Raw genomic sequence first — 13,830 nt, forward strand, 5'->3', positions numbered from 1 at the left:
TATGTGCATACATATTACTTTATATTTATATATATACACATACATAGTTATAAAACATTAAAAAGAGCATTGGTGGATCAAGCATCATTTTTCCCCACAGAAAGAAAATAAAACAAAAATTACACATTTAAATTCAAAATGAGCTAGCAATGGCTTATAGTCCTAGTGTGCAACATGAAGGTTACAGAAGGCTAGACTTCGCACTGTGGGCGTCTTCTTTTTTCTTTTCTTTCTTTTTTTGTTGGATTTTGCTACATTGAAACACGTTTGTGTTTTTGTTTCGTTTCGCTTTTTCCTTTACAACTCTTTCCACAGACAGGGTCCTGTGGAGGTCAGAGTCGGGCAAATGCTCGGCAGCAGCACGTGGTGCCCACGGGCTCAGGAGGCTGTGGCAGGGGCTGTTCAGACTCAATCGACTTCCTGTTGAATCAGGTGCACGTCTGATGCGCCTCCCCTGCTCCCTCTCCAGCTCAGAGGGTCCTGGCTTTCTAGCTGTGGGCAGTCTAGAGGAGACAGCACGCCCGAGCACGCCCGCACGCGCGCGCGCGCACACACACACACACACACACACACACAGGAAAAAGCAAGTCACTGCCCTTGGAGCCCTTTGGGGTGACAGACTCTACCCCACCCCTCTAACGCCTGCTGGGCCTGTTCTCTCGCCCCAGCCTGACAGCAGCTGGGGCCCTGGAGTGCAGAGCTGGGAGCCAGGCTGCCTGGGGACCAGAGGGGCCCGGCCAGGTGTGTGCCTGCCAATCAGCCCTGTGCTGGGCTGACAGCCTCAGAACCTCCAGGGGAGGGGTTCCTTAAAGGGGGCTGAATCTGGGTGGGCTGCACCAGCAAGAAGCATCCCGAACAAAATAAAACAAACTGGAACAACAGGAAAGAAGCCCTGCAAAGCCACACGCATCAACAATAGAGAAAAACTCAAATGTTAAATTAACTACAAACTTGTATCAACAGTAAGTTCTTTTTTCTTGTTTACAAAATTCAAGTTAAAAGTTGGAATCACGCAGCTCCCGTCAGTGCTAGTGTGAAGACAGACAGCCTCAAACTGTTAAGGCCTCTAAAATAAAAGCTAAACAGTCCCGCAGGAGAAATTGCACCCAGCTCTCCAACCTCGGCCGCCACCGGCCTGCCTGCTTTTGCTTTCTTTTTTTTTTTTTTTTCCTTTCTTTCACTCTACGTAGAATAATAACCTTTACAGGAAAAATACTGTACAACTTTCTTGTATTTTTTTCCATTTTGAATATTAAAGCCCAAAACGGTCGCATCCTTCCTGTTTGCACCACCAGGGTGGCTGACACCCTAGTCCCCCATCAGCTTCATTTGGGTTGGGACACAGCCTTTGTTTTTAACCGGGATGGGGTGGGGGTGGGGGTGGGGGCGCTGGGACAGACCTGACCACAGACCGCAGCCCGGGGGCGAGGGCAGATGCGGCGCCTGGCCCCAGGTCTGGCGGGGCAGCCGCAGAGACGCTCCCTGCTGCTACCTTGGGATTTCCTCGACGACGTCCCTGCGGCGTCGCAGTGCTGCCCGCCCTCCCCGGGGCGAGGGGTAGGTCTTAGCTGCATTAGGGGGGGGCCCTGCCAGATGCCACAGGTGCCGGCCCCGCCCCCGGTGGCCGGGTTGGGAGTCCCAGTGGCCCCCAGCGCCCGCCCCGGTCCTGAGCAAAGGGGAGTCCCGCTGGCGGGCGAGGAGCGCTGGCGGCGGGGTCTGCGCCCCGCGGGCCCTGCCCTCGCTCGCCGGGGCCAGAGCACCTGCTATTCCCTGAAGATCCCCGACGACCGCCGCACAGGGTCGTCGGGCAGCCTCGTCCTCCGGCCGCTGGGCCTCGCGTCCCGGGCGGGGCGGGGCGGCCCGGGCACCGGAGGGTCCCCGCCTCTGTCCTGAGCCGGACTCGGTCCGGAAGCACCTGCGGGGCGGGCGGCGCCCCTCCCTTGGCGCCGGGCGGCGGCCGCGGGGCTCTGACGGGGCTTCACGGGCAAATACGCTGCTTAAAGCCGCGGGGGCGGCCAGGCCACGGCCACCCGCAGGCGGGCGCGCTAGGGCGACGCGGCGGCGGGCGCGGGCCCGGGCGCGCCCAGGGCCGCCAGCGCCGGGGTCCGCGCGCCCGCGCCCTCCTCGGCCGCCGCCTCGGGCAGCGACTCCTCCGAGTCGGTGCGCAGGTCCTCGTCGTCGTCGTCCTCGTCGTCGTCCTCGTCGTCGTCCTCGTCCTCGTCGTCGTCCTCGTCGTCCTCGGCCTCCTCCTGCAGCTCCAGCTCCTCCTCCTCGTCCTCCTGCGAGGACTCCCCGGCGCCCGCGGCCGCAGCGGACGCAGCTGGAGCCTCCCGCGGCCCGGCGCCGGCGTCGGGCGGGCCGGGGTCGCCGGCGTCGCCCAGCGCCAGGCCCAGGCCGGCGGCGGCCGTCTGCAGGAAGAGCAGGGAGCCCCCGGGCTCGGCGCCCAGCGTGAGCGAGCCGTCCAGGCTGCCGGGCGCGCCGGGCGAGGCGGCGGGCGGCTCGCCGCGCTCCTGCTTCTCGTGCTTGCGCTTGTGCGAGTCCATCTGCGACATGCCCACGACCGTGTGGCGGCAGCCGGGGTAGGTGCAGTGGAAGTGCGAGCACTTGAGCTTGTACTTGCAGTCCGGCACCGCGCAGTCTGCGCTCGAGCTGAACTGGCAGAAGCCGGCCGCGCTGATCACGTCCTGCTTGCCGTGGTGCTTGCGGTGCGCCGTGACCTTGGTGCTGTCGGTGCAGCGGAAGCGGCAGCGCAGGCAGTGGAAGTGCGTGCTGGTGCCCGAGAAGGGGCAGTCGGCGAAGTGGCAGCTGAGCGAGGCCTTGAAGCGCTTGAAGTCGTCCAGCACCAGGTTGTCCACGCGGTCGTGGTGCTGCGCGTGCTTGTACATGTGCGTGCGCCCGCAGAACTTGTAGCCGCAGTTCTCACGCGTGCAGTGGTAGTGGGTGACCTTGAGGGAGAACTGGCAGGCCGTGTCCTTGCAGTCCTCGTAGAGGTCAAAGCGCCGGAAGCCCTCCAGCATCATGCCCTCGTCCAGCATCTTGCGCGAGGAGGCCGTCTTCCGCCGTTTGCCGAAGGGCGACATGTCCTCGATGATCCAAAAGCGCTTTTTGGCCCCCGAGGCTGTGGGCATGGAGATGGTGTTCCCTGGGAAGGGGCACAGGCGGTCAGTGTAGAAGGCTGCCTCTTCTGCCAGGGTCACACTCACACAGGGCCAGGGTGCCTCTCCCCACCCCAGAACAGCAGGGGAGTTCCAGGCTTCCCCTTGTCACCCAGGCCTGCAGATGACCACACAGGCATCCCCAGGTGGCCGACCAACCAGCTTTGCTGGGATGTGGCAGCTGCTTCCTGGCCAGTTTGGGCAGGAAGTGAGGACACGTCCTGGTGCTAATTGAAGCTGAAGGGGGAATCTAGGTCGCAGAGTGTAATTACCCACGTTGGAGGGGGGCCAGGGCGCCATCACCGGCCTGCCTCTAATAAGGGACAGGCCGGCTCCTTTCCCGCCGGCTAACCAGTTCCCCAGCTGCCTGGCTGTCTGCACAGGGGGAACTGCCTACTCACAGTGGGGATGCCAGATGCCCCAGGCTGTAACCTCCTCCTCGGTACCAGAAGGTTCTTCAAGGTCTGGGGGTTTCTGCCCCTAGTGGGCCTCAGGGGCTAGGCCTCAGGGACTAAATTCCAAGAAGACGCCCAACCCCCCTGCTCAGAGTCTCCTCGCTGGGCCAGGACTGGAGCAATGGCTTAGCGGGAGGACAGGCCCCCAGTCAAGTGCCCGGGCTGGCCCGAACTGCTGTAGGACCTAGAGGCCCCGCCAAGGGCTCGCTGTCTGACCCCTTTCCAGGAGGCACCCACGGCTGCATGGGCAGGAGGCGGCGCTTCCCAGAAATAAGGGACCCAAGGCCCAGCCCCAGCAGAGTGGGCATCCTCCAGGCTGCTCCCTGTGATGGCCGAGGGCCGTGGCCCTCCTGAGCCTGTCAGAATGCCCGGCCACCGCTGTCACCACATAGCTGCCTTGCTGATTTGGAGAACAGGCCCAGTCCCCCACCCTTGGCAGATGAAGAGAAGCCAAGGGCTGGAATGGGGTGGGGCACCAGGCAGGGGCCGAGGGAGGGTCTCAGGCTGGGGCCTGAAGTCAAGGGCAGCAGCTCCCAGCGGCAGAACCCCAGTGCTCATCGCCACCACCCCAGGGCCTGGCAGAGCCATGCTCAGGTACCGCGAGGCAATAATGGATGGAAGGGACAGGGCCAGGCAGACCCTCCCTGTGGGACCCTGGATGTGGAGTTGGGGCAGGAACTGCTCCTAGAGCTGAGCATAGCCCGAGGCCTGAGGCCCCCGAGTTCTGCTCCTGGCTCAGCTTCAGGGGGCTGGTGGGGCGTAGGCCAGATCAAGACCCCCTGAGTCTACGCAGAAGCCTGACACCCGAGAGCCACAGGGGCAGGTGCTGCTCTGCCCAGGCCAAGGTGAGGTCACACTGAGCAGCCCGCATGAGCCTGACGGGCTGCTGAGGAGGGGCGAATCCCTGGCAGAGGCTCAGGTCTGGGAGGAGCCACAGGAGCCATCTTTAGGACAGGAGCCAGGCTTTCTGGTCTCAGTAGTGCCTGGCCATCAGGGATCCAGGGTGGCCCTGTCCTTGGCTGAACTGGCCACAGATAGGGGTCAGGTTCTGGACCACAGTCTCAACTACCGGGCGGGGCGACCCATACTGGTGAGGAGTGTGTGCGAGTTACCTGCGGCATCCTGAACTAGGGGGACGTCACTTTTTATTGGAGTTGGAGTGGCAGTGACAGGCGGGAAGCTGGGCGGGCTGCTGATGGGGTGGGCCAGGCCGCGACCGGCGCCCAGAGTGGCACTGAGCAGAGAGTGTGAGAGACAGGACGGAGAGAAGAGGCATGGGAGGGCGGGGAGGGGCGGCCGGAGCCCGGCCGGGAAGGGTGCAGCCAGCGGGGCCTGCGCAGCCCCTCGGGCAGCCTCGTCACCAGCCGCAGCAGGAGGAGGAAGAGGAGGAGGAGGAGGAGCCGGGCAGCCTGGAGAGGGTGGAGAAAAGCAGAAAAAAAAAAAAAAAAAAAAGAAAACCAAAACAAAGAACAAACAAAAGAACCAAAATGAGAAACCTGATGGTAGGAGCATGTGATGTGACAAGGTGGACAGAGGAGCAGAGAGCGGAGCCACAGAGGGGACACGGGCAGGAAAGCGGCGGGCGGGGCCGTGGGGCAGCAGAGGTCATGGTGGGCTGCAGGAGAGCCTGACTCGGGGACCCAGGGCCCAGGCTGCCGGCGGGGCAGGGGCCTGAGGGGGGGCGCGCAGGAGGAGGCCTGGGCCCCGGCCGCCCCACAGCTGGAGCTGCCCTGCCTTCTCTGCAGCTGGAGGACCCGCCCAGGGTCTCCTCCTGGAAACCGGAGCCAAGGACAGAGTGCTGGGGAGGTGGCAGGCTGGCAGGTGGCCTCAGCGCCCACGTCCCACACACCAGCTGTCTGCTGCACACCAGCCTGTCCTTCTCGGACCTTAGGAACCTTCTGTCCAAGATGGACGCGGCAGGGCCAGCCTGGGGCAGGGGTCCCGCCCTCACCTGCCGCGGTGCTCTCGTTGCCCACAGGGGTGCTGGAGCAGCTGCGATCCATGGTGGAGGACTCGGAGGAGGCAGCGCCTGGGCTGCAGCCGGGGTAGTCCACGCCCTCGTCGGTCTCGGCGTCCACCAGGCTGGGGGCGCCCTGGAAGGAAGCAGGGTGCTGAGGAAGTTGCTGCCCTTGCTCAGGGCAGGGCTGCCCACCCGCCCGCTGGAGCCTCACCTGGCACGGGGGCACACGGTCGAAGTTTCTCCCGAGCACCCTCCGCATGTGCTTCCGGGCGTGGGAGGTCATCTGGTGCTTCAGGAGGAAGGAGAACTGGCAGCCCTCCCGGATGCAGTGGAAGTGGCTGTTCACCTGGTTGTACTTGCAGCCTGTGGACATGGCCCCACCTGCATGAGCCTCCCCAGCCAGCGCTCGTGGCCAGTGTGCGCTGGGCACTGCTCTGGGCACAGGGGGCGTGGCCGACAAGGCAGATGGCATTGGTATCTAGAGTGCATTTCCCTGAGGAAGGCTTGTGATCAGCCACCTACAGGAAGTCCAAGGCTACCTGGCTGTCCAAACCCTGGGCCTCTCTTCTGGCCCAGCACAGAGGCACATGGAAGGCTGGCCCTATTCCCTGCCCACACACTGTGAGGCCCACAGCTCCAGGGCAAGGAACCCTGTCCCCAGCATGCCATCTGTCCCCACACCTTCTCTAGGACCTGGGCCTCCCTCTGCCCCCATGTCTCTCCTTTGCTTTGGGCTGAGAACAAACAGAGCAGGTGGGGTCGCAGCCCCGTCCGCTGAGGGCAGGTGAAGGCCTGCCTGTCACCATGGCACCTAGCTGCCCGGGTGTCTTATATCATCCCCCAGCTTTGTTTGGCCCCAGCTACCACCAAAAACACCAAAAGTTGAGTAAATAATGGCAACTTCAGAACACCCTGACATCTGTAAAGTGAGCCCAGCACTACACAGACCTCCAGTGTTGACACCTGCCTCCATGGTTACCAGCCCTCTCCTGGCCATGAATCCGTTTTGAATTAATACTTGAGGAAAAGATTTGTTTCCTCTCTTTTCTGGCAGTTGATGGAGTATTTTGCCCTTCCCTGTGGAAGGGCTGACTGCATGCTCCTCCTGCGATCAGACCCCACAGCCATGACCAGGCCACAGCCGCTCCAGCCCACAGCCCAGGTGTCCATGCCGACACCTTCTCCTGCCCGTCCTTCAGCCATATCTATAGGCCCATAAACACGTGGCTCATCCTGAGGCAGGAGGACGGGCTTTGCCCTCTGCCTGCCACCCCGAGAGCCCCAATCCCTACAGGCATGCCCAGCAGGAGGCCCTGTTCCCTATAGGCTCAGATCCTCAGCAGCAAGGTCAGCCCTGCGGCCTCTGCTGCCATGCTCAGGGCTGTCGGTGGCCTCTTCTTCCCAGACCCATGGCCACCTCCTTCCTGAGTACGCTGCCACGCACAGATTCTCCAGCGGAGCCCACAACGTCGCCACCAGGATCCCAGCAACAAGCTCAGTGCCAACACACACCAGACACTCAAAAGCTGAGCCGCCACCGTCCCCACCCGTCCCCCCCGCAACAGCACTAGCACATGGCTGTTTCTCAGTCAATTACTGCTGAATGAATGAGCAAACAGTGGCTTGGGGCTGGGGCTGGGGCTCAGTGGTGGAGCGCTTGCCTGGCAGGTGTGAGGCACTGGGTTTGAGTCTCAGCACCACATATCAATAAATAGATAAAATAAAGGTCTATCAACATCTAAAAACAACAACAACAACAAAACAATGGCTAATTTGAGACAAAACCCTATAGTTGGAGCAATGGAAAGAGGTCCAGGGCAGGGGTTTCTAGAACCCCTCACTCACCCGCGTGTCCTCTGGAAAGGGAGAAAGAACCAAGCTGAGCCCTGGATGCTGGCAGTGAGGCGCCAGGGCATCCCGTGTGGGTGGAGAGGTGGCCAGAGTCAGCCTCCCGTCTTTCCTGGGCTGTCTGGGTTTTGACCCCTTATGAATTGGACAGCCACTGCCCTGCACCTGCTGGAAGTCCCTACCCAGCCCGGCTTAGTACCTAGCCTGCCGCACTCCTCGCGCTTGGTGAAGTATTTGAATCCATTGGCTGCCCGTCGCTCAGCTTTCTCATGCTTCTTTATGTGCCAGGGCAGCTTGGTGGTGATGTTGGTGACGAAGTAGCAGCCGGTCCGGAGGCAGTGGTAGTGTCCACGCATCCGGAACTCACAGTGCTGCAGGGAGGCACAGGAAGATCAGGACAGGCAGGGACTGTCCTGAGACTGGGCTGTGGCAGGCCCTTTCCTATGTGTTCTTCCATGTTCAGAATCAGAAAATGCAATCTTCCAATGCCACCCAGAGCGGACATCACTAATCTATCCTAGCCCTCTTCCCTGTATGCCCAGGCCTAGGCAGACACTACTAATTTATCCTAGCTCTCTTCCCTACATGGCCAGACCTAGGCAGGCATCACTAATCTACCCAACCAGTCTTTTTTGCATACCCAGACCTCAGCTCTGAGTCTTTAGGCAGTGCCTATCTTGGGGATGGGCCTTAACAGTGAATTTGATCTGCTCTTCCTGTCTGGGCATGGACAGTTCTCTTTATCTATCCAGTGGGCCAATTTAGAAATTATGTCTCTGGAGAAAGGTGAATAGCCAATTCCAAAATGGGCAAGTGATGTTAAGTGCACAGCAGCAGCATAGTGTTTAGTTGCCACTAGGGGTTAGGACTAAAATGACAGATCTTACCAACTTAGCATCAATCTGGACCCCTGCCCAGGGGCCCCCAGGGGCCTAGGGGCTGACAGTGTCCTTTCCAGAGTCTGGTGGAAGCCAACTTAAAAAGGGTGTGAAAAGCAGAGTCTCTGCCAGGAGGAGTTTGTCCCAGGCCCTGTGGCTCCCCTGCCCCAGCAGCTGAGCCACCCGCTGTGCTGACCTGGTTGGGGCAGAGACACTGCAGGGAGTAGTAAGCAAACTGGTCTCGCACGTTCACCAGGCTGTTGTTGGGGTTGATGTGGTCCAGGCAGTGGGACTCAGCCTTGCCGGAGGTCTTGCAGACGTACTTGCAGTTCCCAAAGAGACAATGGAAGTGGAACTTGTTGGCGTACTTGCAGTCCGTCGCGAGGCAAGGGTCGCTGCAAGGAAACCACAGCCCAGAAGGTCATTGGTGTTCCCGAGCCCTCCCTGCTGGTGTCCCAACTTTGCTCGTGTCGGGGCTCACTCCTGTCACCAGTGGCACATCGAGAGGAATGCCCCCAGGTTGCCCTCCTGTTCAGCAGGACACCTCAACTAGAGACTACAGATCCCAGCATGCATCCCTGCCTCCTTTTAGGAGCTCTGCCTGGTGCACAGGGATTGCAATATGCAGGGTGCCCAGAGCGTTGCATGCTGGGACACGTAGTTTCCACGGCCACACCTCGGGATTATAGATAAGGATGGCTGCAATAACTTCTTGGAAATGAACATAAGGGATGGTGCTGCCAGCCCTGGCGGAATGCCATCGAGGGCCTGGCTGGCATGGCACGGCACTGACTTGGATGGGTTGACTGACAGGCTGCAGATGGGTGGGTGGCCCTACCGGGAGTGGTGCACCATGGACCTCAGCAGGTGGGAACGTGTCAGGGCCGCTGAGGCTCACGGCTGCTGGCACTCCCCAGGGTCAGCCGAGGCCTCTGCCCACCTGCTTAGAGACCTAGGAGCCAGGGGAGTGGTAAGGGATGGTGCGCTGGGCGGGTGGGAGTGTGGGCCGATCCCCTATGGCTGGCCTGCTTGGGAGGGCAGAGGGGCCACGGAGCAGGGACTATCTGGGAGCCCCGCTTCCCGTGCTGCAGAGAGCTGCAGAGGATGTGGGGCTCCAGCTTTGGATGGTGCCCAAGGAGTGCAGCCTGTGAGAACGGACAGCGCACAGGGAGCTAGGAGGGCACCACGTCTGGGAGGGGAAGCGGGGAAGGGAGGAGGGGGAGGGGCAGAGAGGAGTCTGTCCCCTTCCAAACCACGGCCCAGCCCCAGGTGCTCAGAGAGGGAGGACAGCTGCCACTCAGGTGGTATAAATAATCCAATTTATTACTTTTATTGAGAACAGGAAGCCGCACACATTACGATACAAAGTCACCGTTCTCGCCGCAAGAAGCCACCACCACTCAGTGAGAAAGGTTCCTTCCACCTAAGGCTCTGGCCACTGTGCAGGTGGGTGCAGGCCTGCAGGGGGCCTAGTCACTGCCCCCACCCACAACATCCCCCGCCCTGCAGTCGCAGCAGGTGCAGCCACAGAGAAGGCCAGCAAGGGAGACCTGGTCTTGGGCCAGGAAACCTGAGGGTCCACTCCCAGCCTGTCCCAGATGGTCCTGGGGACCACCCCCAACCCGCTGGCTGCTGGGGACAGGCAGTGAGGCACAAGCACAGCATCTTTGGCTAGAAAGACGTGGCCCAGAGGCCATGTCCCAAAGGTCGGGGGCAGCCAGTGTTAACTCTGCACGCTGAGGAGCAGGGCCTCCTTGCTGCCCTCGCTACACCCACTCCCAAGACGCGTGGGGACGGGGCGCCCGGCTCATCGAGGGACTCACTTCTCCTGGAACTGGAGGAATCCGGGTTTGACCTGGGGCTTGGCATTCTCTAGAGAGGTCGTCGCCAAGGGTGAGGCGGGCAGGTGAGGCACTGATGCGGGAATCTGAGGCATCTGGGGTATGGTGGAAGCCAGCTGCTTCCAGGCGAGCAGGGTGGGGGTGGAGGGCACCGAGGCTGAGGCCGGGCTGGGAGCAGGTCCCTCCAGAGAGGTCCCTGGGACTGCAGTGCCAGGAGGTGCCGGAGGGGGCGAGGCTGCCAGGGGAGGCTTGGTCTCCGCAGCAGAGGCTGGGAAGGAAGCCTCTGTGCTTCCTTTCGCTGCTCCGCCCTCTGTCCGGAAGTGGAAGCTGGAAGAGGCAGGAGAGGGCATGTCAGGTGGGAGCTGAGAGGACCCACTGGCAGCCAGCCCCTCCCTTGCTGCCCTGCACAGGAGCTGTGCCTGGTGTGACCCCATCACAAGACCAGAGGCCCAGCATAGGGACCTCGTCCTCAGCAAGGTCTCCTGTGGTCCTGCCCAGACAGGAAGATGTGAGGACAGACTGCTGTGCCCTAGTTCTGGACTCAGCCCTCACTCCGTCTTCCTCTCTGTGACCTGCCTCTGTCCCAGGTGGTCCCTCCCATCAGGTGTATGTGTGAGAGCAGGCCAGCAGCGGGACAAGACGCCCACATGGTGAGAGAGGCTCAGGCGCGGCTGTCGTGAACATTACGGGTTGCGGGTTCAGTTACAAGTGGTGGCTGGGCTCACGGCTTTTGACTCCATGGGAGTCACAGATGCATTCTGCTGTTCTGGGTCAAAGGGACTCAAGATGTCACAGTGGATGGGAAGGCCTTTGCCCTGGGTCTCTACCCTGGCCACTCTGCAGGGGCACCTGGGGCAGGCTGCCAGGCCCACAGACATGGAGCAGCTGGTGCCAGGGCCTCGGTGGGGCCCAGGCAGGGCTCGCTGGACACAGCTGGCTGGGGGTTGAGTGTGTGGAAGGAGGACCGGAAGCCCATCCCTCTTCGGGCAGGTCCTTCTGAGAAGCCAGCCACTTCTGTGGTCTGGTGAGAACTGCTACAGTCTGTGGGGTCCCCAGCGCCCCCAGCCCTGAGTAGAGACCCCACTCACTTTGCATGTTTGATGGCCCCGTCCAGGGTGCTGAAGAGTGCGCCACACTCCTCCACCACGCAGTGGAAGTGCGCCTTGTGGAGGAAGTCACACTGGGCATCACAGAAGTCCTTGGTACCAAACCTATCCAGAGGAGCCAGCAGGGTAGAGGAGGCTCCAGTCAGAGTGAGCTGCTGGCCACCGGCAGGCCTCCCTCCCTCCTGGCCCCAGGTGGCTCCTCACCTGCGGAGGTACACTTTCCAGGGCTCTGACAGCTTCTCCTGAACCAGGGCCTTCACCGCCTTGCCCAGGAAGGGCGAGGACTCCGCAGCGGGGCTCCCCTCTGCTTCTGTCTTGATGTTTAGCAGGCTTCCGAGGCTGGGGTTGCCCTGAGACATCTGTGAAGAAGAGGGCGAGCCTGGAGCCAGGGACCTCAGGACAGACGAAGAGGCCCAGAAGAGGCAGGCCCCTGGGCTCTTCGAGCAATCCCCAGCCGCTGGGGCCACTGCTCACTCAGGGTGCGAGCTGTGGCCATCTCTCGCCAGACTTCGTGGCTCCCTGGTTATTTTCCTGCCAGAAGGGTTTTCAAAGGAAGCGCAGGAGGAGGAGGGATGGGGGAGCCCCTATGAATTCCCTGAGAACAAGGGAAGGCGCACAAAGGAGGAGCGGGGAGGGAGGGAGACTCATGGGGTGAGGGCAGACAGGCTCTCTGCGGCTGCTGCTCCTGGGAAGGGGAGTCAGCCCGAAGGCTCCCCGGGAAGGAGGAGGGTGTGCAGGGGGCAGTGGCCAGAGGAGGGACAAGAGCAAGAGAGCAAGCGGGTGCCGGGGCACAGGTTTCTGCCACGCCAAGTGCCCAGCTGGGACCCGCCCCGTGAGGTCCGGCCCAGGCCAGCTCCCTCTTCAGCCCCATCACTGTGTACAGTGACCAAATTAATCTTGCTGCAGTCAAATTTATCATGTGAAGGGGAAAAATATATTTGAGATGATGTATAATTTACAAAGACCCTGCATTATTTAAAATAAATATTCCAGAGCGACCTCTCCGGAAGGCGTCCGAGACCATTACTCAACCCGAAAAGTGGAAATTGATGCTCTGCTCCCACTTTAGTCCCCCCTCCCCGACCCCTTTTTAAACAAACAAAAAATATATAAAATAAATAAATAACATTAATAACTAAGGGCGAGAGAAGTTAGAGGGCTCCAGAAAAGCTTTTGGAGCCCTCCATCTGAAGGGAAAAAAAAGGTGTCAGAGGCTGGAATATATTTCTTCAGCCAGTTCATTAAATTAATTTGTAAGCAGTGGCTCTGAAATTATATTCGATGAAAAATGGCCTCAAAATTTAAATGGTACAAACTCATCTTATTAGAGGGAAAACATTAAAAAACAAACACACCCCCACCCCCAGCACAGCTTTAATTTCTTGGGGTGGGGGAGCAGGAGGCGTGTGATGGATGGTTCTTACCTTATTCATAAGCGAGGATAAAAGAGATGAATTTGCCGGGGCTGCGTGGCCATTTGATTCATTACTAGAACACAAACCGAGGGGCTCTCAGCTCAGACGGCTCTGGGCCGAACCCAGAGGCCCACCCCTTCCAGCCCCACTGACATTGCAGCCCTGCCTGCTGCAGCTGCCTGGCAGGAGGTGGCCCCAGGGTCCAGCCCAGGGTGCTGTCAGGGCCTCCTCTCTCCAGCCGCGCCTCACCTGGACTCCTTCACAGTCAGGTCTAGACTGCGGTCTTGGGAGGCCTCGAGGGGACCTGGGGGGCCAGCGCTCTCACCCGGCTCCTGCTTCACCTGGGCTGGGGGGAACCTGGTGGGGGTGGCCTGCTGCCCACTTCCTGCAGGGGAAGGGAGGGAAGATGGGGTCAGAGGGGCCCAGGCTTCACATGGACACAAACCCTGTTCCCCCCCGAAAGGAGGGCAGTGGCCTGGTGGGCCAGGGGCGCGGGGAGGCCCAGCCGCTGGTCAGCGATTCTCCCTGCTGACGTGATCGCTTGCGACGCTTACCCCTGTGTGGCAATTCTTCAAGTGATAATTATTGCAAAATTATGTCAAAGTTGTCCTGGCTCGGGGCCTCTTGGAGAAGAAGGCGGGAGGCTGGGGAGGGGGCTGGGGCGGGGGCGGGGGCCTTCGTTTCTCCACCAACTGTCACAGTCGATTTGTGGGGCTGCCGTTTAAGCTTTTATTAAAGACTCTGTTAATGCTGAGGGAAAGTGGCAGATCTGGACAGAGCGGCCCCTCCTTGGTCCCTGGCCTGCTGTTGCCGGGGCGACAGCCCGCCTGCACTGAGCATGCCCAGGGAGGGCATCTGCTGTGTCAGGGCTACGGAGCTGACGGCCAATCCCGGTGGTTCAAACCGTGTGACCTCGCCCCGTCAAGCCATCCAGGGCAGGGGCTCAAGGCCTGGCCAGACTGGGTCTGAGGAGGCGCTGGGCGGGAAGAGGCAGCAGGAGGCCGAGCAGATCAGGGGCAAAAGAAGCTGCTGACAGGAGGGTGTCCACTGGGCCCTGCTCCACAATCCCCAAGTGACTGAAATATTAATCTGCCCCAAGGCGCTACAGCTGACAGCGCTGCTTCACGGACTGCAAGTGGCATTTTATTAAAAATACAGGAAAACGGCTCCCT

General features: G+C 60.6%; 1 protein-coding gene across 8 annotated transcripts in view; it reads right to left on the reverse strand.

Moving 5' to 3' along the window:
* Window positions 1-1,149: 1,149 nt before the first annotated feature.
* CASZ1 (castor zinc finger 1) overlaps window positions 1,150-13,830 on the reverse strand; it is a 140,071-nt gene continuing 127,390 nt past the window's right edge. For 5 of the 8 annotated variants that reach the window (XM_079142551.1, XM_079142547.1, XM_079142549.1 and 2 more), the window contains 10 exons: window positions 12,908-13,043; window positions 12,668-12,731; window positions 11,448-11,602; window positions 11,226-11,348; window positions 10,120-10,464; window positions 8,493-8,691; window positions 7,618-7,789; window positions 5,562-5,933; window positions 4,723-5,019; window positions 1,150-3,142 (listed from right to left, as the gene is read on the reverse strand). In XM_079142551.1, coding sequence (XP_078998677.1) covers window positions 2,046-3,142; window positions 4,723-5,019; window positions 5,562-5,933; window positions 7,618-7,789; window positions 8,493-8,691; window positions 10,120-10,464; window positions 11,226-11,348; window positions 11,448-11,602; window positions 12,668-12,731; window positions 12,908-13,043 — 2,960 coding nt within the window. In that variant the 3' untranslated portion in view covers window positions 1,150-2,045. The remainder of the gene's footprint in view (window positions 3,143-4,722; window positions 5,020-5,561; window positions 5,934-7,617; window positions 7,790-8,492; window positions 8,692-10,119; window positions 10,465-11,225; window positions 11,349-11,447; window positions 11,603-12,667; window positions 12,732-12,907; window positions 13,044-13,830) is intronic. The other 3 variants (XM_079142550.1, XM_079142553.1, XM_079142552.1) reach the window with 3 other exon arrangements.

Source organism: Sciurus vulgaris, assembly GCF_902686455.1.
Source record: "Sciurus vulgaris genome assembly, chromosome: 1".
In the NCBI taxonomy this organism is placed as follows: Eukaryota; Metazoa; Chordata; class Mammalia; order Rodentia; family Sciuridae; genus Sciurus; species Sciurus vulgaris.